This window comes from Peromyscus eremicus, chromosome X (assembly GCF_949786415.1).
Source record: "Peromyscus eremicus chromosome X, PerEre_H2_v1, whole genome shotgun sequence".
Lineage (NCBI taxonomy): Eukaryota > Metazoa > Chordata > Mammalia > Rodentia > Cricetidae > Peromyscus > Peromyscus eremicus.
This window is the reverse complement of record NC_081439.1, coordinates 11,628,134-11,653,530: the sequence shown is the minus strand read 5'-3', so window position 1 is coordinate 11,653,530 and position 25,397 is coordinate 11,628,134. Positions and strand designations below refer to the sequence as shown.

General features: G+C 47.7%; 1 protein-coding gene across 2 annotated transcripts; it reads right to left on the bottom strand.

Moving 5' to 3' along the window:
- Positions 1-979: 979 nt before the first annotated feature.
- On the bottom strand, positions 980-17,124 carry Ppp1r3f (protein phosphatase 1 regulatory subunit 3F). Of its 2 annotated transcripts, none has more exons than XM_059250986.1 (4): positions 16,127-17,124; positions 6,916-6,968; positions 6,519-6,598; positions 980-3,358 (listed from the first exon to the last, which is right to left on the bottom strand). In XM_059250986.1, exons 1-4 carry the CDS (start codon positions 17,122-17,124, stop codon positions 2,078-2,080), a joined length of 2,412 nt encoding a protein of 803 aa, XP_059106969.1. In that variant the 3' UTR covers positions 980-2,077. The 2 variants fall into 2 exon arrangements, with proteins under 2 accessions (XP_059106969.1, XP_059106970.1); XM_059250987.1 differs by lacking the exon at positions 16,127-17,124 and adding an exon at positions 15,677-16,092.
- Positions 17,125-25,397: the final 8,273 nt, after the last annotated feature.

Here is a 25,397-nt window from a genome sequence, read left to right as displayed (position 1 = left end):
AATAATTCTTAAAAAACAGGTGTGTTGAATTTCACACTGGCCGTTTTTTTCCTTCCATGTCACAAGGCTATTCCTTCTGACTGGTCCTCTCCTCTCCTTCACTGTCTGCCAGACTCTTCCTCACTTTGGGGAACTCAGGACAGGTACCAGATTCTCCAAGATTTCCAGAGTTCCCGACTACGCTGAGCACCTGTCCTGGGCTTCCCCAGCCCTTAACATTTAACCCTGTTAGTGCACTGAGCATGCTGCACAGACTTCTTCTCTGTACCGCTCACCCCCCAGGACTGTGAGACCCCCACTTGGTGTCCACAGAGCAGAGGTGCTCAGTCAGTCAACACTTGCAAAGCTGAGCTGAGACTGTAGCCACGGGTCCCTGTCTTTCTTTATATACGGGTCTGTTCCTTCATGTTTCGCTCAATGGTCATTTACTGGGCAAATCTACATGATGGCCACTGTTCTAGAACAGCCAGTGAGAAGTGAGGAAAACTAGGAGAGTGTGGCACCCTGGAAACCAGGGGAAGAAAAAGCTGGCAATAGAGGTGATCAGCCTGTCACATACTGCCAGGAAGCCGTGTAAGATGAGATCTGGGGCGTAACTGTTGCTGTAGCAGCAGCAATTTTCAGTTGCTGGGGAAAATACAGATCGGGGCTATTTCAGAAGGGCATAGGGTATTGGCAGAATAGAAAAGAATGGAGAAAGATCTGGGGCATAACTGTTGCTATAACAGCAGCATCATTTTTTAAATTGCTGGGGAAAAATACAAATTGGGGCTATTTCAGAAAGGCATGGGGCATTGGCAGAAGAGAAAAGAATGGAGAAAGCTGCTACAATAATTCTTTTAAGAAGTTCTGTTGTACCACTAGGCGTATATGCTGACACACATCTGGAATCCCACTGCTAGGAGACTGCAGCAACAGGACAGTGAGCTCCCAGCCAGTCTGAAACCCTGCTAAGTAAATAAATAAACCACCAAAACAATTACCATTTTTCAAAGTTTTGCTGTAAAGGGAAGTAAATAAATATATTGTGTTTTATTTTGCTATGCCAAGAGTTTTTATTTGCATGCAATAAATGTATCTAACCTCTCATTTAAAGCTTCTGGGTTTCCTGTTTGGAGTAGAAATGCAATGTCTGTGGACAACAAATCTGATACAAATTTTTCACAGTACATTAATTTCTTTCTGGGGCCTTCCCCATTTGGGGGTTTGAGGGGTCTCCCTGCTGGTGTCAAAAGCTGTTTTTTTTTTCCAGTAGCCTCAAAACCTTGTGGCCAATCCATGTCTCCATATTTACAGCTGGCCACAGCCACTGACATAGCCACATGACTAACACCAAAACTTCATGTGGCCTCTTCCTCTTGGCTCCCACCACAACCACCCATATACACAGACAGAGGCTCCCACAGACAAAATATGCACGACCAAAGGACCACATATATTAGGACCACAAGGCAAAGGGATACAGATCCTCCAGAACACATTGAGGAGGCAGAAGTAGGCATGGCCATGGCCATCTCCATGCCCACCATGGATCATGGTCATTCCCCAGAATGTGGCCACCCTACACACTTAGGCCCAAACAGGAGACCAGCACAGCAAGACACATCATTTCTCATAGAGCTCTATTGTGGCATATAATAATAGGTACTCTATATAAATTAAATTAAAAATAAAGCTCCAGCAGGTTGCACAGATTGGCTGTTAATAAATATATCTCTGGGTAATTGTGCCCCAAGACCAGCTCATGACCACTCTCCCTCATCCAGAGAATTATACAAAAATAAATACAGGCTTGGGGTGGGTGGGTGGGGGGCATGCCTGGTTCCATTCTAAAATTTCTCACACGGTCCACCATTCTGTTCCACTCCACAAGTACTACTGCGGGAAGCCTGGTGCTGACGAGAGAGCTCCGCGACGGGAAGGCCTCTCTCCAGTCGAGCACTCTCAGAATCAAAGGACCAAAGTCCCTCACGACACAGGCCACAGATCTCATCTCAACTCTTTGGGGTGACAGAGGGACTGCCAATCTCCAGACCCCAAAGAGGAGATCTGCTGTCATTGATCCTACGGGCAGTCCCTACGAGAACCAGGCCAGAGAGAGGCACAGCACAAGCACCAGAAGGGACATACCACTGTTCAAAGCCACAGGGACCACAACTAGCCCGGCCAGGACACCCAGAGTTTGGGTCAAGGGCCCCCGAAGCTGAGGAGCCAATCCACACATACATTGTGCAGGGGCTGCTGGCATGGGCGACCTCTCTGGGGACTCAAGATTTAGGCTTCCGCCCTCTTCATCCTGGGAGACCACATGAGAGTTGGCTACACTAGACAGACAGACTTCAGTGCCCGGGGGACGAAGGAGAGCGGGACTCTGCTCTGGCAGAGCTGGTGCAGCCGGCTCTGGTTCCGGTTCCGTATCAGAAACAGATATCAAGCTGCCTGCCCACTCAGTAGGAACCTCCATCTGGGCTTCTGTCCCAGCCTCCCCTGGGGACCCGGTCATCCCAACTATGGGCCTATTCATGTGCAAAGAGTTGATGTCCTTGCCCATCTCTTTCTCTGGATTCTCAGTAAACTGTCCCTGTGTTCCCAGAACCACAGGGCTGGCACATCCAGAGCCCTCAGCCCATGGGAGCCACACATCTCCCATCGCTACGACAGAGCGTGCCCCAGAGAGGATTTCGGGAGGTGATTCCTTAGGACTGTCTCCTTCAGGGCTAGAAGGAGTGATGGAGAGCTCCTCTTCGCCCTCCCCCTCGTCATCAGGGTCTTCAGTGTCCTTGATGAGCTCCACGCCACACCCCAGGCGTGCATAGTGCAGCGTGATCTCCTCGGCTAGGGCACTGTTCAGGGCTCTCTCAGGGCCAGGCCACTTCAAGATCAGGTCACGGTCCGTGAGCATGCCCAGGGGATGGCTGGGGGAGGTTCCCCCATCTGTAGAGCCCTCCCCGCCACCCCCTGCTGCCACAGCAGCCCGCAAGCGGCTCAGGTGAGACAGGTAGAGCTGCTCCAACTCCTGGTCAATGGTGTCTTCACCAAGCAACTCCTCCAACCCACTCACAATCTCCAGACCCCGAGTGGGCTCATCTGCCATAGGCCCCACCATGGGGGCCTTTCGACCCCCTCCACTTTCCCACGCGGCCTCCACCTGTTGCTGACTGGGTTCCAGGAAGGGCCCAGTGGCTCTATCACTTGCATCCGGCCCTGAGGCCTGGTCCCTGGGAGGGCCACCCAGGCCATAGGTAGATGGAGGAATCCTGATGGCTGGTATCTGAAGGACCTCTGTAAAAGCCACAGGTGGATTGCTCCTGGGGACGTCACCTTCTTCTTGAGGGTTGTTCGCTGTAACTTCAGAAACCTGTTTCCATCACGTGCGTGGGGAGAGAAAGGGAATGGAATAAAGTAGAAGAGACAGTAAGAACTGGGAACAGCCTACACCCAGTCCCTAGAGTTTTCCAGGCAAAGATATGTTAAAGAACCCCCTGTAATTCTCTAACTGCCAAAGACTTGATCATGTATATGCAAAGAGCCAAGTTCGGGCAAGTACAAAGAGACCTCTTTTTGCAGGTGATAATGCTAAGTGATCCACTGGGCATCCGTACTCAGTAGATAACTGTAACAAATGAATTCATGATGGGTTTTCTCTTTTAAAATATTTATTTCTGGGTTGGTAGGATGGCTCAGTGGGTAACGGCACTTGCTACCAAACATGATGACCTGAGTTTGATCTCCAGAACCCATGTGCTGGAAAGGAAAGAGCCAGTTCCTACAAGTTGTACACGTACACACACACACACACACACACACACACACACACACACACACACTAAAGTTAACAAAAAGTTAATATTTACTTCATAATTGTCTTTGAAAACAATGCTCAGTCTAGTAGCAGCAGTCCTACTGAGCCCCCATCTGAGTTGGTAGACATGATTCTCCATCAAAAGGAACCAAGGCTTCTTTTATTTTTCATTTATTTATTTACTTTATGTATGTGAGTGCTCTATCTGTATATCTTTATGCCAGAAGAGGATATCAGATCCCATGATAGATGGTTGGTGGGAATTGAACTCAGGACCTCTGGAAGAGCAGCCAGTGCTCTTAACCTCTGAGCCATCTCTCCAGCCCCTGAACCAAGGCTTCTTAATGAGACTGCTTTCTCCAGGTTTGGAGCAGGCAAAGTACAAGACCATGATATATTATCATAACAAGATGTGAAAAGAGGTTCACAGAATAATGGGGAGTGCTAATAAGGGTAAAAAGACACAAGAAAAGAAAACTACTCCTAGCATCAAAATAAACAAATGCAGCCGGGCGGTAGTGGCACACGCCTTTAATCCCAGCACTTGGGAGGCAGAGCCAGGCGGATCTCTGTGAGTTCGAGGCCAGCCTGGGCTACCAAGTGAGTCCCAGGAAAGGTGCAAAGCTACACAGAGAAACCCTGTCTCGAAAAACAAACAAAAAAAAATGCAATGGGTTCAGAGTCAACAAATACGTTTTGGATCCATGAATGAATGAATGTGTAATAATTTTCTTTAGAGAAAAAGCCCAGCCAATAAAAGAAGTAGAATGACAGAACTTAATGGAATGAGTTCTGTTTAAGTCAATTTCATAATGCTAGACAATATTTAACAAATATATTTAGCAGAGTTAATGGTTGAGTAAATGTAACTTAATAAAACACTGAAGTAAATAAGATGAATGAATTAACGAAAATAGAGTAAGAAGGTCATGGTCAGTGAGACCGCTCAGTAAGGGCCCTGAGAGCCTGAGTCTGATTCCCGGAACCTACACAACAAAAGGAGAGAACTCACTCCTACAAGTTGTCCTTTGACTTTCAACACACACATACACACACAGACACACATACTGTGACATGCACACACCTGTGCATGTACACACAGATACACAATAAATAGATAGATAGATAAATATAATTTAAATTTTTTAAACAGAATAAGAATTATGTTTCCACCTGAATGTAATCAGCCAAACTTAGACGATGTAAAACTGCATGACAAACAGGGTTTAGTAAACAAACAACAATGAAGAAACTTGGGGATATTAAAAAGTAAAGAGATATATCGAAATGAAATACAATGTATCAGTTGGGCAGTTTAATCCCAGCACTCAGGAGGCAGAGGGAGGTGGATCTCTGAGTTCAAAGCCAGCCTGGTCTGTACAGTGAACTCCAGGACAGCCAGGGATACACAGAGAAACCCTGTCTCAAAAAAAAAAAAACAGAGGAGAGAGAGAGAGAGAGAGAGAGAGAGAGAGAGAGAGAGAGAGACAGAGAGACAGAGAGACAGAGAGACAGAGAGACAGAGAGACAGAAGAAAAAAAAGAAATACAATGCATCACCTTGTTTGGGTCCTAGGAATACATGTAAGGGAATTGGATCACTAACCTAATCATTAGTGATATGAAGGAATACTGTTAATTTTCAGAGATGTGATCATGGCATGATCATTGGGGGATTTTTTATTGTTTTGTTTTGTTTTACGGTTATTTTTCTGAGAAATAAACTACAGCATTCACAAATTGAGTGTTATCTGGATTTTTTCCCAAAATAATTCTACAGGAAATGAGAAGGGAAAGAGCTATGCTATAAAGTAGGAATGGACACATACCAGTATGTGTTGAAGCTGGGTGATGTGGGTTCATTACACTAGTCTCTTTACTTTTATACACCAGCATGTGTTGAAACTCTGGGTTCATTACACTAGTCTCTCTACTTTTATACACCAGCATGTGTTGAAACTCTGGGTTAATTACACTAGTCTCTTTACTTTTATACACCAGCATGTGTTGAAGCTGGGTGATGTGGGTTCATTACACTAGTCTCTTTACTTTTTTGTTTTGTTTTGTTTGTTTGTTTTTGAGACAGGGTTTCTCTGTGTAGCTTTGCGCCTTTTCCTGGATCTTGCTCTGTAGACCAGGCTGGCCTTGAACTCACAAAGATCCACCTGCCTCTGCCTCCCGAGTGCTGGGATTAAAAGCGTGCACCACCACCACCTGGCTCAGTCTTATTTCTGACATACAGTAGTCGAAGCCCACCTTAAGAACTTGGCACTTGCCTGGAAGGCTCCTCTCCCAGTTTGTCATGGGGCTCCTCTCACCTTCAAATTTCTCTCAAGCCTCGTTTCTCAGGTCCCTCCCGCCCTCCATTTTCCCTAAGTACTCATCTTCATTTAAAATAGCACATATTTAATCTTTATTTCATTATGTCTCTGCCTGAACATGTAATCCTCATACAGATGTCATCTGTGTTAGGTTTCCAGTGTCTGTAACATGGAACAAGTACTCTAAATGTTTGCTAATTAACAGTTAAAACCAAGTGAATAATTTCAGCCGTCCCTTACCCCCATCAGATCCTGAGGTCTGTGATCTCACTCCCACCTCCACCCCCATTTCTAGGATAGACAAAAGCTTGTCAGCTCTACCACCAGGTCCAGCTGTGGTCACACTGGGAACTACCTACCAGACTATTCACACCAAGGTTACAAGGACCCGCTTACCTGAAGTGTCATCTGGGGCCAGGGACGGAGAGGGGTGGGGGCAACCAGGGGACCCAGTGACTCTCGAACATCAGGATGTTCTGTCAGAGAGAAGAGAAGGGCACTGTTGAAGCGAGACAGGTATGCAAGCAGTCTAATCCTGCTCATCTATGAAACTAACTGGAAGTTTACATTGGAAGCTTTTTGTGGCAGTCAAAGGAAGTGACCTTTTCTTTTTTATAGAAAGAAACAAGGAAAGAAGAAATGGTAAAAGGCCACTAGAAAGGTTAGGTGACACAGCTCAGTAGCAGAGCATTTGCCTAGCACACACACGGGCCCTGGTCCCATCCCCAGCACCATGAAAAATAATTAAGGTATTAGAAGGGGCTAGAATCCTCAAAGCCTGCCAGATGCTTACCCACAAGGGTATTATCATCCATGTTCTTCATCCTCTGCTCTTCCTCAAGAGGCCTGTCGGGCAAACGAGACAGCACATCAATCTGACACCCTGAGAGGACAGTTCTGCCACCCTTGGGCACCTTCTGTGCCACTGTGGTGACCAATCTTCACCTAACAGCTGCTATTTTCTCTTCCGCTGCTTTTTAATTCTTTGATCATAAAAGTCCTATACACTCATTGTAGGAATTTTTCAAAATACAGAAAAGCATAAGGATGCAGGAAAGAAAACAATCGCACATGAGCCAGAGGCAACCACTGTTACTATTTGGAAAATTTCATTCCAGACATTCCCTGAAACCATTTAGATTCTGCAAACATGCTTTCACAGCTGGCTTTGTCCATTAAACAGTAAGAAACATCATTACAGACTTTTGCAAACAGAGAAAAAACGGCAGCTTTGTGCTCCTATCAAATGGCCTTGACATTATCTATGTGGCCATCCCCTTCCTGCTGAGTAGCTAGCTTGTTTCCTTTACTTTATGGTTACAAACCAAATATCAATGGGCAGTTTGGCATCCCTTATCTAGGGTTTGTTCCTGGCTATCACAGAAGCCATTTTTAAGGGAAGGGCATGCAGAAGACTAGGGGACACAGGAAGCAGTGGAGGTGAAGAAGAAAAGCAAATGGAGAATGAATGGGAAGGGAGTCAGAAAGGCCTGTCCCTCTACTCCAGCTCTCCTTGGCCCCCACACCAGCCTGCCAAGATCCATCACCTCCTTGTATGCAACACAGGGAGCACAGGAAGTCAAGAGTAAGGATGGAAAGCCAGACATCTGGCCTGGCACAGAGCAGTAGCTCCATCAGTGGGAGAAATGTATTGGTCCAACTGCCCCTCTGTCAGCCGAGTTAGATCCCTGAGTGGCATAGGCCAAGCATTTCAGTCCTATCAGGAATGGGATTTAATCATGGAGCAATCGCTGTTGTTCTTCTTACCTGTGACTACCAAATGTTCACAAATAAGACAAATGAAGGAGACAATGATTATGAGAGCAATGATGACAGGATTCAGAGACCTGAGGGGAACTGAAACAATGACAACTTTTTCTTCCTCAGAGCTAACAGGGCACTGTTGACACTTAGGAAAAAAGCTGCAACTGAGAAAACACCTAATCAAATACCTAATCAAAATGACCTTCACAGAAACAGAATGCCACCAGCAGGCCCATGCACAGAACTCTGGTGCTAGCCAGTGGTCTTCATGTGTCACATGTACCGGTTTTAATACCGGTGGTGACTGCAAGGGAGGAACTTGTAAATCCTTTGAGGTGGGGCACTTCTGCTCCCCCCATCTTGTGGATGATGAAGGGGAGGCTAAGGAGATGACTAAAGACTGCACAGGCAGGATCAAAACCCATATCTTTAGCTAACAAGCTGACGCTGTTTGGATAAGAGACTCCTATTGCACCCAACCCAATCTCCAGCCCTAACTAGAAAGAGAGGGGAGAACCCATAACAGACACATCCAATCCCGCCCCCTCCCTTTCAGGAAGGCTGTTTTTCAGCTGCCCATCATCCACATATTCACTATTTCTCCAGTTCCATGGCATGTATGGCTAGACTACTACCAAAGAGCGGCTACAGGAACCTTTCATCAGCACTTTGGAGGAAGGAGCTTTAACTAATACGAGGGCCTAGAGTCTAGAATCTTTGGAAGGGGTACTGAGTCTTTCTCTGTAGTCTAGGGCTCATGCATCCCACCAGAAGTAATTCGGTCTGAATATTAGGGAGCCTGGGGCAGGTGGCTCTGGGAGCCCAGCCAGAAACTTCCACACAACACAAATGAGAAGATTCAGGAAAAACCATGTTAATCCTGAGCCGGTCTCTTCGGTGGGTCTAAAATCCAGGCCTTTGGATCTACAGCTCCATAGGATTTCTACCTGGCAGAGATAGTATCCTTAGTTTTTGTTCTTAAATCATCTTATTGGGATCTTCTAAAGTAAAACTTTTCATGAACACTCCCAACTGGACAGAAAGCCAGCCCTTCCTCCCATGGACAGGCCCTACACAAGCACCCCCTGTAATCTGACACACATGACAACCAAGCTCCTGTTGTCATAGATGTGAGTGAAAAGAGAACCCAGGCAGCACCCACTAGCAGAAAAGAGACTTCTAGTCAGAAGAAGGAAGACAAATACATTCCAAAAGAAAGTCCTTCAGCCACCACCTCTTCTCCTGCTGAAGCCATCCAAGTATCAGCCCAAACCAAGATCCGCCAAGTCAGCAGAAGCAAGCAAGTTGTTTTCCCAACCTCAAAGAGCTGGGAAGAAAAGCAGGAGGCAGGGACGACTGCGCCTCGCCTCCTCCACCGTGGGCCTTTTTGTTACTACATCAAGGTCATTTGAAAATCTTACATGTATCCTTCAAAACAGCAAGCTCTCCTTCTCCCAAATGTAGAAACTAAGATTGAAGGAACTGTGTCTATAACCACTAACTGCAATACACTCCATACTGACGACACCCCAAAACAGCCCCACTTTGAAGACACAGTAGGCAGGGGTGTGTGTGTGTGTGTGTGTGTGTGTGTAAAACTTTTGAACTGTCTTTCATGGTAAAAACTTGGCGGCAGCTGTGACTACAATCACAAGGAGGAAAAGACAGGACTGGGTGGAAGTGTGCACTGGCGCACTGATCAGTAACAGTTCTTAGAAATATGGGGAGGGAGAGTAAGAACAAAACTGTACCTGCAGTGTGCCTGTTAATTTTTCAAGAATAAACCCTGCTCTTTTGGCACCAGTCCCACAAATGCCATGTGGCATCCTCTCAAGGGCAGTGATACCCAGTGGCCAGGACACAAACTGCCGGGGATGTCTTGGCATACCTTATCTGAGTGCCTGGGAACACGAGTCAAGTCCATCTTAACCTAGAACGAACTACTCTACTGGGTGTGAAAATTCTCCCTGCCATTAAGAAACTCGATGGCTGCTTGACTTCAGACGGTACCCGGAGACCAGGGGATGAGACCTCAGAAAGTGGTGACAGTGGCCCCAGGCCGGGCCAGCCAAGACAGGACAGAGAGATGAGTTGCCAGGGAGAAAGAAGAAATGAGTGCTAACAAGCCCCAAGGAGAAATGCAAAGTCGACTCGGTCACATCACAACCACCACCATCATCTGGGCCTATGTGAGCACTCCCAGCACTCCAAGCTTCAAAGAACTTTACTTGCCCAAAGTGGGTCATGTGCTGAACCCCAAAGGGAAACACAGCAGAGCCCAGCTCCCATGGAGACAACTTGATGATGCTGTCTGGAGGGGTAGGTGGCTTCAGAAAGTTGCTCTGAGATACTTAGAATTCTAGTTACCCTAAGCCATGTGCTTTGGGGTGGGGGAGGGGGCAGGGAATGGGGTGAGGAGGCTATGAAAGCCACCAAGTTATGTAGGACGATGTCTTGCCTTCCCCAACAAGTGTCAGCCTCAACTCTAGGACTTGTGTGCACTGTGGAGCAACTTACCATGCCTCAGGTTTCTTCTAGCTCACTGACACTTCTATGGTCACAGCCCAGGGTGAGAAAACCATTTTACCTCATAACCCAGCACATCCACACGAGTAAATACAGACACAGACACAGACACACTGAGAACTGAAACAGTTGTTCTTCAAAATAATACTTACCGCTACTGCTTGTCATAATGTACTGTGCTATTCCCTACACCATTTTTCGATGTTTGTTGGAAGCTAGCAAACTGATTTTGTATCTCAATTAATGGCCAGAAAATGCAATGGTGAATAATCCCAGCTCTATTACACACCAGCTGTGTGACCTGGGGCAAATTACCTAACCTCTTGTGCCCCAGTCTTCTCATCTATAAAGAGACGACAGTAATACTTCAGTGAGTTGCTGAACAGACTGGGGAAACATGAAAAGCACCAATTAAGTGCTTAAAACTAATTCCTTCTGAGCTCCCACTGAGAGAAACTGAGGCTCTGAAAAGGAAAGCAACTTGTGCGGCCATGCCCAGCGGGCAGGACCTATCAGCTAGCCTAGTACCACAGTTCCAAACTGGAGCACTCGCAGGACTCCACAGGCTCAGATCCCTGCTCCGCCACTTAGGTGTGCAGCCCACAGCCCACAGCCTTAACCACGATGCCCTACCAGTTTTCTGTAGAACAAAGGGACATCAGTTTCACATAAAATTCTCTCTCCAGACAACTCAGATGACCCCTAACCCGCCCTGTTTCAATTCTAATTGTTCTCATTTCCCTCAGGCTGCCAATTCAGCCATCCGTTCAGTTACAGGTACAGTTAAAAACCCCTGAGGCTTTGCTGTGCATCAGGGAGATTGACAGGAGACACACTGGGGAACAAACTGAACTATGAAATTTAGAATTGGATGTGGAGACATTTGAAAAAATACTCAAACTCATTATTTCAACAAATATTTATTGAGCACCTACTAAGTGCCATGCACCATGGCAGGCCTGTGAGAATACAGTGGTCACCAATGCAGAGCATGTCCCTACCCCTCACGGAGCTTACAGTCTAGCAGTTCGGTCACCCAGTAATCCCCTACTAAAGGTCTCACTACAGCCTCAAGTCAGAGCCTTTAGAAAAGGAAGGGGAATGCTAGAACACTAGGCCCTGGCACAGACTAGAATCAGCAAGGCTTTAAGGATGCTCAGAAAACAAGTGGAGGGGTGTGTGTGGTCAGGAAGTAAGAGGTGGTTTGGGAGCACGGTGTGGGAGACAGGTAAGCCTCAGAAACCTAAGGATTCTGTCAAGTGGAGACACAAAGTTCAGTAACTGAGGCAGAAAGAACAAGGAGAAAGAGAGGAGCCAGGGATTTTGAGGAAAAAGAGCAGGGTGTGGTCCCAAGGCCAGGGATGGAGGTGACCTAAGTAAGTAAGAATGAATGAAAGCCCCAAACCCTTCTGAGTTTGGCCCAAAGCAGGGACTGACTGATAAACATGTGAGGTGAGCAAGCAGCGGAAGCAGGTGCTGGTGACTTCACTTCAGGTGAACGGGCCAAGGGTGATCATCAGGTACTGACCAGAAGCAGAGGGCGAGCAAGCTCTGGACTGAGGATAAGTCAACAGAGAAGATCAGGAACAGGAAAAAAGCCTGACAACATAGAAATGAGGCTTATGATCTCAGACTCTGGAATAAATGGCAAAAACTGAAGCTCTGGAGCAAAGAACAGGAAGTGGCCTAATATGGGGACAATGTGAGGGGTGTCAGTGTTCAGAGCTGGGGGCTGAGTGATAGGGAGTTTCATTCTGATGGTTTCTATTATGTTGGAGGAAGCAAAAGGCGAAGTCTGGAGGTAAAGAATGCTTGAGAGGATCCCATGAAAGAGGAGCCCAGGGTGGATCCAAGAACGCATGGGATTCCCAGGCAGGATGGAGGATGATCCTGGACTCGGGGTAAGGCTCCTATGCCAAGCTCTGTGGCATTCTCTTAACTTGACCTGCCTGAGCTCATCAGTGCTATAAATAAAACTAGGGATTAAAGAGGCTACGGTGGGTAAGCTCCCCTGAGGAATCCCTCTTAGAACTGAGGGGTCGGCCGGGAGGTGGTGGCGCACGCCTTTAATCCCAGCACTCGGGAGGCAGAGCCAGGCAGATCTCTGTGAGTTTGAGGCCAGCCTGGGCTACCAAGTGAGTTCCAGAAAAGGTGCAAAGCCAGAGAAACCCTGTCTCGAAAAACCAAAAAAAAAAAAAAAAAAAAAAAAAAGAACTGAGGGGTCTACAGGAGGAGAATCTGAGGGGTGTGGGACACACATTCTTGGTGAAGCAAACAGTATGAGCAAAGACACGAAGCAAGAGGAGTAAGAGAAGAGATGTGGTGCCACGAGCTCCGGCACAGAAGCCAGAATAAAGCAAGACTAGCAACAGCAGAAGGCAAACCGGGAACAGTGAGGGCTTTAAGGGCCAGTCGGATTTTGTTACTCTTGACTCTGAAGAGGAATAGGACACCCCCTCAAAGTATAAAGCCAAGACTGACCAAAAGGCCTCTTCCCATACCAGCCCTAGCACTGAGGACTCAAATGCTATTCACCCACGCAGAAAAGAGGGATTAAAAGCAGTCTAGCTCACAGAAACCAGTCGAGAATAAAGGAGACTATACACAAATACTCAGCAAAGTGCCTAGCAAAGAAAAAGGGCTCATCCATGGGTCACTTGGTAAGGCTTTATATATGCCTTGCAACTGGGCCTTAGCACAAGCCCTTGGGTATCTTAGAACCAGTCTGGATCTTCTTTGCTTCTTCCTAGCCCTGTGCTCGGCACATAACAGGCCCTACAAAAAAAATGCTTGTTGATGGATTATCTCTAAACCTAATGGGTACTGAAAACCTGGTCCTGCAACCCGGGGAAAGCATGCTTGAGCCTCTGCACTGTATCCTCATGGCTGCCAAACTGCTCCCCTGACCCCACCTGTCAAGGCCCAGCTGCATAGTGGGCCTGCAGCCAACATTTCTGAAGCCCTCTACAACAGGCCTCCCACAGATAAGAAAAGGGTATCCCCTGAGGTCCACCACCATTTCCCCAGAAGGCTAGATCACAGGGGGTAGCTGTTCTTCAACAGCGCTCCACATCAGCAGCAGCACACAGGCCTTACAACAATAATAAGTTGAAATGTACTTGCCAAGAAAGCCACCGACCTACAAAGAAAACCTTATCGCTGATCTTGCAGTGCACACCAGCCTCCCCTTTGCAAGAGCTGAGATCAAAAGATAAAGAAGCTATCAAAAAGCCATCTACCCACTTAAAATAATATCTCAAGTCACGTTGGGAACCACAAACATGGGGCCAGCTACCAAAACAATTGTCTAAATGAACTACTTCAATTTCTCCTTAAAACCACCCATGTATTTTAAAAGAAAAACACCCTCTCCACCCACCTTGGCCTGGCAAGGTTTTGATTTGTCTGTTCTTTTTCTTTCACACTCTTGAAAATGACCAAACTTCAGTACCCAAACTGTGGTATCTTACAGACAGGGATCCCACAACTACCAACTGGGATGAGAAGTGATTGAAATGAAGGCGATTCTGGGGACACTGGAACTGCTCAGTCTCTTAATCTGGGTGGTGGTTATAGAAGTGCAAACATTGGGGATGGGGATTTAGCTCAGTGGTAGAGCGCTTGCCTAGCAAGCACAAGGCCCTGGGTTCGGTCCTCAGCTCTGGAGGGGTGAAAGTGGGGTGCAAACATATTTGTCAATCTTCTGAGCCATGCACTCAAGATCAGTACCTTCCATGTTGGTATACCTCAATAAAACATCAAGCACACATAACAGGTTCAAGGGTAAAGATGAAGAGTCAAGAACACAACAGTGAAATCCAGAATTTGTTTTCAACTAATGTCCCTAACATCTCCTCCCTGCTCTCGCCATTCACTAGCTGAGTGGCCTTAAGCAAGCTGGATCATCTCTCTGAGCTCGCCATTTCCCTGTTAACTAGGAATCAATATAGCACCTACAGCAAACAGTACATTCAGCTGGCCTTGAGAGGAGAATGCACCTACCACTGTTACCAGAGACCAGTAAATGCTGACCATCATACCTTTCACAGCTACAATTATGCCTCAGTTACCTTGCCCACAGTTGCTGCATCCAATTCAACCACACAATGTTAATGCCATCCTTCTCTGACAAATGAGGAAACAGAGACAAGACCATACAACAAAACTGAGTTCAGGAAGGGGATACACAGATTGCATGTGAGTATCTAAATATTAACGCTAATTAACACCACTATGGCACTACTTTGAACTAGGCTAAATCCTGAATGCTTTTACTCACCCTGTGCAGTACGTGCCATAATTACCTATTTTCCAGATGAGGGCATATTTAGTTAACTACGGCACAATGCGGTTAAGAATTGGCTAAGGTAGCACTTGGCTAGAAAGCGGCAGGCCTCGGGTTTGAACACAGGTAATCTGATGGCAGAATCCAAGTTCTTACCACTTCAAGGTTCATCAGCTAAGAGCTAAACCTTTCAGAACCATTCACGGCCTAAGCCCTTACCACAGCCAGCTGATCCCACAACACCCTGCTCCATCATGCAGCTTCCAATGACCAAAAGAGCAACCTCCCATTTCCCATTTTCAGTCCTCCTAGAAGGAAAATGCACGCATTTCATGGAGAATCTAACTGACCCCAGGCGTCACCTCACCTAGATGACCACAAAAAGAATCAGGCCTAGCTGTTGTCCTTGAAAAATTTATAGTCCTGGTAAAGAAAACCTAGAAAAGCATTATATCAGCCTCCTGGGTTATAAATGGTTCTTTCTCCCAGCCCCTGAAGTTTATGGGAGCCATGTGCAAAAAAAGAGACATGAGCTTCAAGTCCACTTCTCATCTGCTTCTGCCTCTGCCAAAGCTAATATGTCCATGTGAGAATAGGGCCTCAGCCCCTCACCTCTACAGGAGGCCTCAGACTACAAGAGGAACAGTAAAAAAGCTTGCATAGACTTCAAGACCAGAAATGGTTGAAACTAAAAAGCCAAGTACCACCACTTCCTCAACCAGTTTCTGCACCTCTGTAACTGACTTCCTGCTATGTCAGATAGGAATCAGACTCCACACCCCACACTGGGAGACCCTTAGTCCACACCATCACACCGCAAGCTCTCTCCGCTCCAGCACACCGGCTGTCATTCATACCAAACTCAGAACCACCTCAGGACTTTTCAACTTGTTGTCCCCACTACCTACATCTTCCTTCCACGTATGTCACTGCTCCATACCACTCAGGACTCCATGCCACCTCCTCAGGAAAGTCCTACCTGTTCCATTTTCTATCAGTTCTCTCTTCCATAACTCTTCTTTATCACCGTCTGGGACTCAGCGTAAGAGCTCACCCTCAACACGTCTACAGCAGCCACTCCCTCTCCAGAGCCTTAACTGTATCTTTTTTTCCTCTCAGCACTAACCTTAGCCCTATTTATCTTATCTACTTGTTTGCTTTTTCATACTGTTTCCCACAGGAGCCTTGCATGATGGTTGAGGGCAGGGAAGGTGTCTGTCTTGTTCAGGGTTTTACAGTGGAACTCAGTAATGGATGGTACCCCAGTATATAACAGTGCCTAGCACATTTTGGCCTCCACTACTCTTTGACCAAATGCACCCTCCTCCCTGTCCTGGAGAGCAGGCCTGGGGGGCTCCTGGAATGGAATGCTTGTTCTCCATTCTACATTCAGCCCTGCGTTGGCGGAGGTGGCGCTGGCAGACATTACCTGCGCCTCACCGGCTTCATGCAGCTCTTCAGCTGCCTGGCCTCAGCCTCCACAGGACCCTGGCACTCAGGCTGTGGCTCCAGCTGCTGCAGCTGCTGCTGCTGGGGCAGCCCTTCGGCATCAGTGGGTGTGGGTGCGATCCGGAGCAGGACAGTGTAGTTGCGGCCATGGTTGTTGGCCCAGAAAGTGCCCTCGGGGGTCTCATAGCGCACCACGAAGTCGAGGCGCGCCCCATCTCCCGCACCCTCAGCAAAGGGCAGCTGGAAGGCAAAACGGTCAGTGCGGCCACCGTCGTCGGGTGAGGAGGCAGACATCTGGCCAGGGCCCAGGCCTAGACCCGGATCCAGGAGGGGATCTCCTGCTCCTGTTCCTCCCACTCCTGCCCCCGGGGGGCTGCGTGGGACATAGCGCGCTGGGTGGTCGCAGAAGGAAGCCCAGCCGTCGTGTGAGGCCCGCACGTGCACCGCCTTCTCGAAGGAGCGGTTCAGCACGCGCACCAACCCGCGCACCACCGGCGGGCGCCCCCCAGGCACCCACACCCCGGAACCCCCGGGGACCGCTCCAGGAGGCGGCAGCAGCGCCTCCAGCTCCACCATCACGCGCCCCAACCGCTCCAGACGGCCCAGCGCGGGCGGCAACGAAAATGTGGGCACCAGGTAAAACCCCCCGCCAGCGGGAACGGGACACAGCGGCGAGGGATCAGGGCAAGCCTCCTCTTCCTCCTCCTCCCCTTCATCCCCATCCTCGCCATCATCGTCCTCATCAGCCCCGCCGCTGCCGCCATCTTGCCCGGTCGCCGCCGCCATCTTGCCCGCCCCGGGCCCGCCCCACGGCCGGTAGCGGCGTAGCTGCGCCAGAGGCAGCCCCAGGGCCTCGTCAGCGAACAGCACTCTCCGCGGGGCCACCGCTGCCTCAACCGAGGCGCGGGGCTCTCCCGCAGCCGGCGACGGGGGCGCGGGATGCCGCAGCGGTGGCTCCACAGGGGCCGTGCGCGCCATATCGGCGGCGGCGGCGGCGGCACCGACGGCACCGGCGGTGGGACCGGCGGGGGCAGGGCCTGAAAAGGCGGGCAGCCAATGGGAAGGCCAGAGCGGGGGGGTGGGGCTCCAGTGGAGCGTAGGCGGTGAGATGAAGACAGGTACAGCCAAGAGCCAATGGACAGCCACGCGGGAGTGACGTAGGCAGTGACTGACGGGCAGGAGAAGCTAGCGGCCAATGAGGACGCCCGAGCGTGGGCGGTGTGGGAGGCGGGATGATCACGGAATCAATGGAAAGGCCGGAGTGGGGTTAATGCGGGACCGAAGATGTAGCTAGCAGAAGTATGACATTTAGTGGGGAGGTCTAAGCGCGAGCGGCATGGTGGGCGGCGGGAAGATGGAATGGCTACAGGCGATGGGGGCAGCGGGGAGCGAACCCAGAGGTCCAAAAAGTGGGAGATCCGCAGGTTGCGTAGGCGGTGAGACGTAAGAAAGATAAAAAGGACAGCCAATGGAGAACTGCACGCGAATGATGTAGAGGCAGGATGACGATAATGATTGCAACGAGCCAATGGGGAGTCTTGTGAGGGTGCACTATGGCTTCAAGGGGTGGTAACAGGGTGGATCTAGCCAATACCGAGACTGAAAGGAGGCTGGAAGATATTGTGTGAGCATACACGGAGGCGGGACTGAAGGGGGAAGAGCCCTTGGGCATGTGAGGAATGGAGGTGGGAGCGAGAAAGAAATGGGGAGCCAGAGTAAAGGCTGTGAGATCTCAAAGGGCAATGCCAGTATAGGATTAACCAATGCCTAAACTGGAAAGTGTAGCCGGACAGAGACTCTAGAGGCAAAATGGGAAAGCAGAGCCAAGGGTGGTGGTGTAGGTGATGTGAAGGAAAGCATAAGTAGCCAATAATTAGGTTAGAGTGGAAGAAGGTGCAGAGGGTGAGCCTGAGCTATTTAGTGCAAAGAATCCGAATTCAGGCAGCCAATAAAAAGATTAGGCCTCTGAAGAATGGATTTACCTAACTTTCCATGACTCCCATGACCCCCACGAATTTCCAGAGCCCCTAAAAGCCTAGACTGTACCATACTGTGAGACCAAAGCAAAACAGCTCTGCCATCAGTTACTGGGTGTGTCCTGCCCACACACACACACACACACACACACACACACACACACACACACACCTCCCAGCCTTTTCGTGAACAGTGCAACTAGCCAAGAACGCTCTTGATTGTTCCTTAAAGTTCCCGATTGAGCATTGGTGTTCTTCAGGACTTGGCACCATTGGGAAAATCAATCACAATATAGGAAACAGAACTTTTTGAAGGATTAGCTTTTTCTAACTTGCACTCAGCACACATTGACCCTGACAGTATGCAACCAGTTGATTGAGCATGTTAATAGACTCCAGCTAATCCTGCCCTTCTTGCTCATTTTGACACTTTGCACCCCACAGTGGCTTCCTCTCCCCACTTTCGTTCCCCATCTCTGTTGAGACCATCTCCTCTGCCCAGAGTGCTGTCTCATCTGTTTCCTTCCTCTAGTGAATTCCTTTCATTCTCCCTTTGAGACTTCACCTTCTATGGGAATGGAATAGACTGCCAGCATGTTCACTCACACATCACCGTTTCCGTCTTACTAACTTACTTATTAGGCCTCACCGTCCGCCATATGCCAGGTTCGGGAATGCTTTTATCTAGCCCTCACAGTACTCTTAGCGGGAAGGCCATCCCTTGGGCCCTACAGTGTCTCTGCTCCTCCAGTCTGTGGCCAGGGTCATGAAAGGACTATGTTCAACTACAAGAAGCAGAAAAATAATAAAATGATGAAGGCTTAAACAAGGCAGAACTTTTCTTTTTTTTTTTTTTTTTTTTCTCATCTGAAAGTTCAAGGTGGCAAGTAATCTCAGGACTCTTATCCTGTCTGCCCGTTTTAGGTATCAACTGCCCTGGTCTTGCTTTGGAGTCTCATTCTTTAGCAAATCCTGTAGGTTATTTATCCAAAGCATTTCCCTAGCAGAATATGGTGATGCACTTCTGTAATCCCAGCACTCAGGAGGCTGAGGCAGGAGGATCACTGAATTCAAGACCAGCCTAGGCTACAAGTATGATCTTGTCTTTAAAAAGAATGGTTAGGTGCATTTCAGCTCAGTGGTAAATCACTTCCTAGCAAGTGCATGGGCCCCGCCTCTAGCACCATTTCTTAAAGTCCCAAGTCACTCTACCAATAGGACCAGCCCCAGTGCCAGTCACCTGGGCTACTGTAGTAGCCTGCTCCTGCTTGGTCTCTGCCCCATGTTCCTACACCCTATTCCACACTCAGCAATCTAAGGTATCCTCCTAAGTCCTGACAGTGATGTCCCTCCTCTGCTCCTGACACTCCAATGGCTTCCTCTGCACTTGGAGGAAAAGCCAACCCTCCAGGGTGTTGTAAAAGGCATAATCTAACGAGTCCTCTTTGACCTTACCTCTCGTTCCTCTTGCTTTCACTCACTGCACTCAAGACACACCAGACTTCTTGTTGCTGCTCTCCAAATCCAGTACACTCACCTCAGGGCATTCCCATTGGCCCTTCCCTCCAGGTCTGCAGACCTCTCCATGGCTCTCTTCCTCTCCTATACCAGGTCTTTGTCAAAGATCCCTTTCCCTGGGGACTTTCCCTGACCTGTTCAATTCTACTCATTCATCTTCAACCCACAGCCCTCCAGATCTTCTTCCCCAGAATCCTACATGAGCAGATATAGTTAAGGTGGAGCAGAGATGCTGACCTCTGACAACCTGACCTCCCCTCCAGCCCTTGTCCTGCAAAGATCCTGGCTTTCAGCTTCAGTAACCTTAGCCCTCCCTCACCTGAAGCCCCACTCAAGTAGACTCCTGGGAATCTCTGTCGCTAACCCTCATTCGTGTTCCCTGCCACCTCTCTGGCCAGTCTTCTCCACAGAGTGGCAGGAACAGGCAGATGGTCACAGGGATATAAAGGAGGATGCAGGCCATACCATGAACCCTGAGAAAGCCAGCACCTATTCCAGAAAGAGACGGGTGCTAGGGCAGGGACTAGAACTGTCTCGGTCACATAGAAGATACAGGGACTATTCGGGCCCAAGTATACAGGGAGCAGGGATCATTAACTTTAGGGCATGCCCACAGTCAGCTGCCCAGGACTCCCTGTTAGGTATGTTCGTCAGCCCTCCCCTCTCCCCTCCCACACACAACCACTCTGTTAAGCTCCTAGGATCCCTGCAAAGCTCCAAAGTCAGAAAGAGGACCTCATCCCACCTCTGTACCCCCCTTTCGCCTCAATACCTCCCTCTGCTTCCAGCCACCACACAGGCCATGTTTGCTCTTAGATATGTCCCACCAACTTAGAAGCCCCAACCAGTGAAAGTTTTGCTTTGAGCTAATGGTAGGAAGGGTGGAGGTTTTTTTTTTTTTTATTGTTGTTGTTGTTGGCTGATATTTTTAGGTCTTTTTTTTTTTCTATTCACTTTTTTCCCCTCTTGTCTTTACAAAGCCAAGACATCAGTTCCACTCTTGTCTTTTCTAGAAAGGTGAGTTAAGTTGAGGAAAACCACTCTCTTTTTTTTGGCGTGTGTGGGGAGGTGTGTGTTGAAGATAGGGGAGAAGGAAAAGGGGGCAAAGGAGGGAAACGGTAAAGGGCTGGGTATTTGCCACTAGACTAATATCATGTGAATAAAAACTTACTCCTACTTTCTCTTCATCAGGCCTGAAGCCGGTCTTGCAAAGAAGTTGCAGTTGGATACCTGGAACGCTACGCTCCCCGGGGTGCCAGGGCACCAAAAGCTGGAAGCTTTGGCCATGCCTTGTCAGGAGAAATCGGTAGAGGCTGGTCTATGTTAAGCAGTGGTTGGAGGGAGCAGGTCTGTGCCAAAGCGAGAAAATGCAACTGTCAATCTTGTACAAAAACTTTAAAAGCTCACAAGCGTCAAGCTCCAGAAGAGTCTCCGAATCCCAGAACTTCCCTGTCATCGAATCCTAGAAATTAAAACCCGACACTGTGGGCTTCACGAAAACTGGGCACTTCAGAACCCAGTGCTAAGGACCCCTATTTTCCATCTTTGTGATCTTGGACAAGTTGCACCTCCATTTTCCCCATCGGTATAATAGCAATACAGTAATGATGAGATGGACCTCGAAGGGTGAGGATTGGACACAATTGTTTGTGAGAAATGGTCAGCTCTGTGGCTGGAATGCGGAAATTTCTAGATAAATGTTGGCTACCAAAATGATGGCAGTGACTTAGAATCCTAAACCTTGGGGAACTGTAGCTTTTCTTTCCTTCTGTTGTTTAGGTTTTTGAGACAGAATTTGGCTATATAGCCCCAGGCAGCCTTAAACTCTTGATCCTTCTGCCTCAGCCTCCTGAGTGCTGTGATTACTGCTGTGTGTTAGGATGCTGGGTGAAACTGGGGCTCTTCATAGCAGAATGTCACAAAGGCTGGTGAGGGGTGGGGGGGTGTCAGAATCATCAGGCTATAAGTTATATTGTTCCTGACAGGATGGGAACCCTGGGCTGCCTTGTGTATGACTTTTTTTTTTCCTTAATCTTGTTTTGGTGGTACTGAGGATGGAACCAGGAGTCTTGGGCATGTTAAGCAAGCCCTCTGCCACTGAGCTGCATGCTGAGCCTTTCTTACCCTAGCCCTTGGTTGTGATGTTCGATGCATTAGTATGGGGCCGTTAGGGCCGTTCGCAGGTGGGTGACGGCTGGGTCAGAGCAATGAAGCATAAACAGCATGTGGAGATTCTTTCCTCTTCACGCAGAGACTCGCAGCAGATTCTAGGAGCCAGTGATTCTGAGACTGGTTGATTCTATGAATTTGTGGTAGGAGTACACCCCACTTTCTTTCTCCATGAACTGCACTACACAGCTCTTGCCTTCTATGGAAAGAAAGGTTACAGAGGTGTCCAGATCTCCCACCCTCTGGCAACAGGATTGGTGGTGATCATATTGATTCTACCTAAGGAGAAACTGAGGCCTGAAGCAGGATGCAGCCTCTGGAAACCAAGCACTCTTCCATCTCTTTCTTTGCTGTTTCCCATCCAGATGTTGGGCTTCAGATCCTTTCTCCTGTTCAAGCCAGGGGTACTCAAACATCCTCCCATGCACAGAACCGCGTCTCTACCTGCCTTGGGATGCCTTTGTGATTTATCTTCCCTTATTTTTTTTTCTGACTCTACACACTTTTGTTTAAGAAATTGTGGTTTCTCATGAGCCCTGTTATCTCATTGATACCTTTTACCTCTGTGGTGAGGGGAAGAAATCATATTTTCAGATGACTTGTAAAGGGCAAAGAAAAAACCCAAAATTTCAAAATTTCCGTTTAAGTCTCATAAGAAAAGAATAAACAAAGCGAGAGAGAGAGAGAAAAAAAAACTATGAGAACCCCCCCACCCTGTGATTATCAGCACACACACTCATCAAAAAAAATTGGATTATTAGAAGAGAGAGGTCTGCGGCTTCCACGCCGTGGTTTTTCTTCTCGGTATAAAAGCAAAGTTGTTTTTGATAATGTGGCAGTTTCCCACAAGCCAGGCTGATCCTTCTCTGTCAGTCCACTTCACCAAGGTGAGTGTCCCTGCTCTCTCCCACCAGACACAGCTCTGCTGGAGAAAGTGTCAGGGAGATAGCAATTGGGGGGGTCAGGAGCCCTCCAATCCAGCTGGAAACACCCAGCCACTGTCAACTCCAGGTAAGGACTTTTGAAACTAATACCATTTATCCTAAGTACCAGATAGGTGGAGCAGTCAGTCCTTAGACGGGGACAAAAAGAAGAAAATTGATGGTTTGAGACACAGATGGACAAGGTTTTTTAAATGCTAGTCTCGATGAATGCCAGAGCTTTGGCTGGAACTGGGCACTTGAACTGCATCTCATTTCTTTCCTCTTGATGCCCCCCACTTCTTTTCCTGTCTCACTCTGTTTCTTTGTCTGTCTCTGTCTTTCTCCCGTGGATGGCCACTCGCTGTCCTTGTCTTTCCGAGGCCCTGACTAGATTCCTCTCTGTCTCTTCCATCCTGACCACGCTGGCACTTGCTAATAAGGACTGGAGAGCTCCGTTTTCCAAAAATGGCTCTCAGTTTCGTTGGTCCTCGGGCGAGGAGGGTTGTGAGCAGCAGGTCAGTCTTAGCATTTAATTGAACTTCTGCTGTGTCACATAAGAGGACACGCTCTCGAAAGGCACTTCACAGCGTGGTCAACCATGGTTTAGCAAAGGACTGTGTGAGTGTGACCAGAGTTCATGTCCATGGAGAACAGGCAGTTGAGGACTACAGTGAGCTAGTCTCTTCAGGCTTAGTCCTGTGGCACTGTATCTGGTATATGGTAAGTTCTCACTGTTAGCTGTTAGTATTTTTAAACAAATTAGAATCACGCTGTATTTGGGGTTTGTTCCTGCTTTATTCAATCAAAACCATTTTTGTAGCATATACTAAAAAAATGAACACGTGATCTTTTATGTCTACCATGACTGTCCTCACATCACACTCTGAATTGCCTGAATTAAGTGCTGATGGTTGGATATTCAGGTTTCTTCTAATTACAAAAATCTATGACTGACTCCGTGGACCCTGAAAATGGAGTAGCTGGGAAGAAGGTGTATTCGTTTTAAGGGTTGTTGTTTTTTTTTTGTTTTGTTTTGTATTTTGTTCTCTCTGCAAATTGCTTTTCCAAAATGCTGTCTTGTTTTATGTTGTTTCTATTCAAGCTAATCTTAGAATTTTAGGTGGGTATTACCATTTTTAATCCATCATAAGAAGAAGTTACATTGTTAAATTTTACATTCTTTGGTGACTTTTAATGACTACTGGCCATTTGTGCTTTGTGAACAGGAGTTGTATGATCATGTTCTTACTCCTAATAGAGTACTCAAGATTTTTTTCTACAGATCTTAATTTGGAAAGCATAATAACTTTCTATTGGCTATATGTATATAGCAAACATTTGCCCCAAGTTCATCATTTGTGAATATGTGTGTTTCAATTTTATTTATTTACTTATTTTATGGGTATGCATGTTTGCCTGCATGTGCACCATATGCGTGCCTGGTGCCCATAGAGACCAGAAGAGGGTGGGGGATCCCATGGGACTAGAGTGACAGATGTTTGTGTGTTGCCACATGGATGCTGGGAATTGAAGCCACCTCCTCGGGAAAAGCAACCAGTGCTCTTGACCAGTGAGCCATCTCTCCAGCTCCATTTGTGTGCTTTTCTATTGTTTTTGTTTTGAGACAGGGTCTCACTGTATAGCCCTGGCTGGCCTAGAGAACTCACTGTGTAGACCAGGCTGACCTCACATTCACAGAGACGCAGCCATCTGCCTCTGTCTCACGAGTGCTGGGATTAAAGGCACACGTCACTATACCTGACTGTCATTTGCTTTTTTTTCGACTTATTGTGCTTTGTAATGCACATGTGTTTTATGTATTCAGACTACTCTTTTCTCATGTGGCTTCTGTCTATGGCTTTGTGCTTTAAAAGTATGTTGCCACTTGAAAATGAGATGATTGTTCACCCCATATTGACTTCCAGTCTCCTTTATGGCTTCATTTTTTCCATTTACTACAGAGGTCAAAAGTGTGGGTACTGGAGCCAGACTGTCTGGAACAATCTGGCCTTACCTCAAGTCATCTATGTGAATTTTAACCATCACCCAACCTCTCTGTCCCTCCATTTCCTCGTATGTACTGTGATGGTTATACTAGCACCTACCTCAAAGGCTCTTTCTGGGGATTGGATCTATTAATCATGCTAGGTGCTTAGCACAAGGCTGAACACAAAATGACAGGCATTAAAATGTATGTCTTCGGGGGTCTGGAAATTATTCTAGAGCCTGTGATGCTGACGACATTTCAAGTGGGCAGAGAGGTACTGGTGGGAAAGTGGACTGATCATTCTATCCAGTCACTTGACTTTCTCCTGTCTCAGAAGCATTTGTTAATCTAGCCTGCACGATTCCTCATGTTGAAACATTGCATTCATCACAAATCCCATTCTCTCTATGCATAAGTCTATGGCCAAAGCTTTCTACTCTGCTCTGGTCCTTAGTAGTTATCCTTGTACAAGACCAATACTGCTTTTCTGATGTTGCTTTGCAAAACAATTCAATACCAGCCATGGGTGTTTCTGGCACCTAGCGGCATTAGTCCTCCAGCCAGAGGCCAGTGATTATTTGAGTCAATCCTCTCTCTCTCTCTCTGTTTCTTTCACTCTTTTTCTCATTATTTCTCTGTCACTGTTTCTCTAAATAGCTCTCACGTCTCTGTGATCTA

Coding starts and splice junctions, on each gene's coding strand:
- Ppp1r3f (XM_059250986.1), bottom strand. CDS start 17,124: ATGGCGCGCACGGCCCCTGTGGAGCCACCGCTGCGGCATCCCGCGCCC. Junction 6,599..6,915: donor GGATGATAATACCCTTGTGG/GTAAGCATCTGG, acceptor TCTCTCTGACAG/AACATCCTGATGTTCGAGAG. Junction 3,359..6,518: donor GGCCCCAGATGACACTTCAG/GTAAGCGGGTCC, acceptor TGATGGAAACAG/GTTTCTGAAGTTACAGCGAA.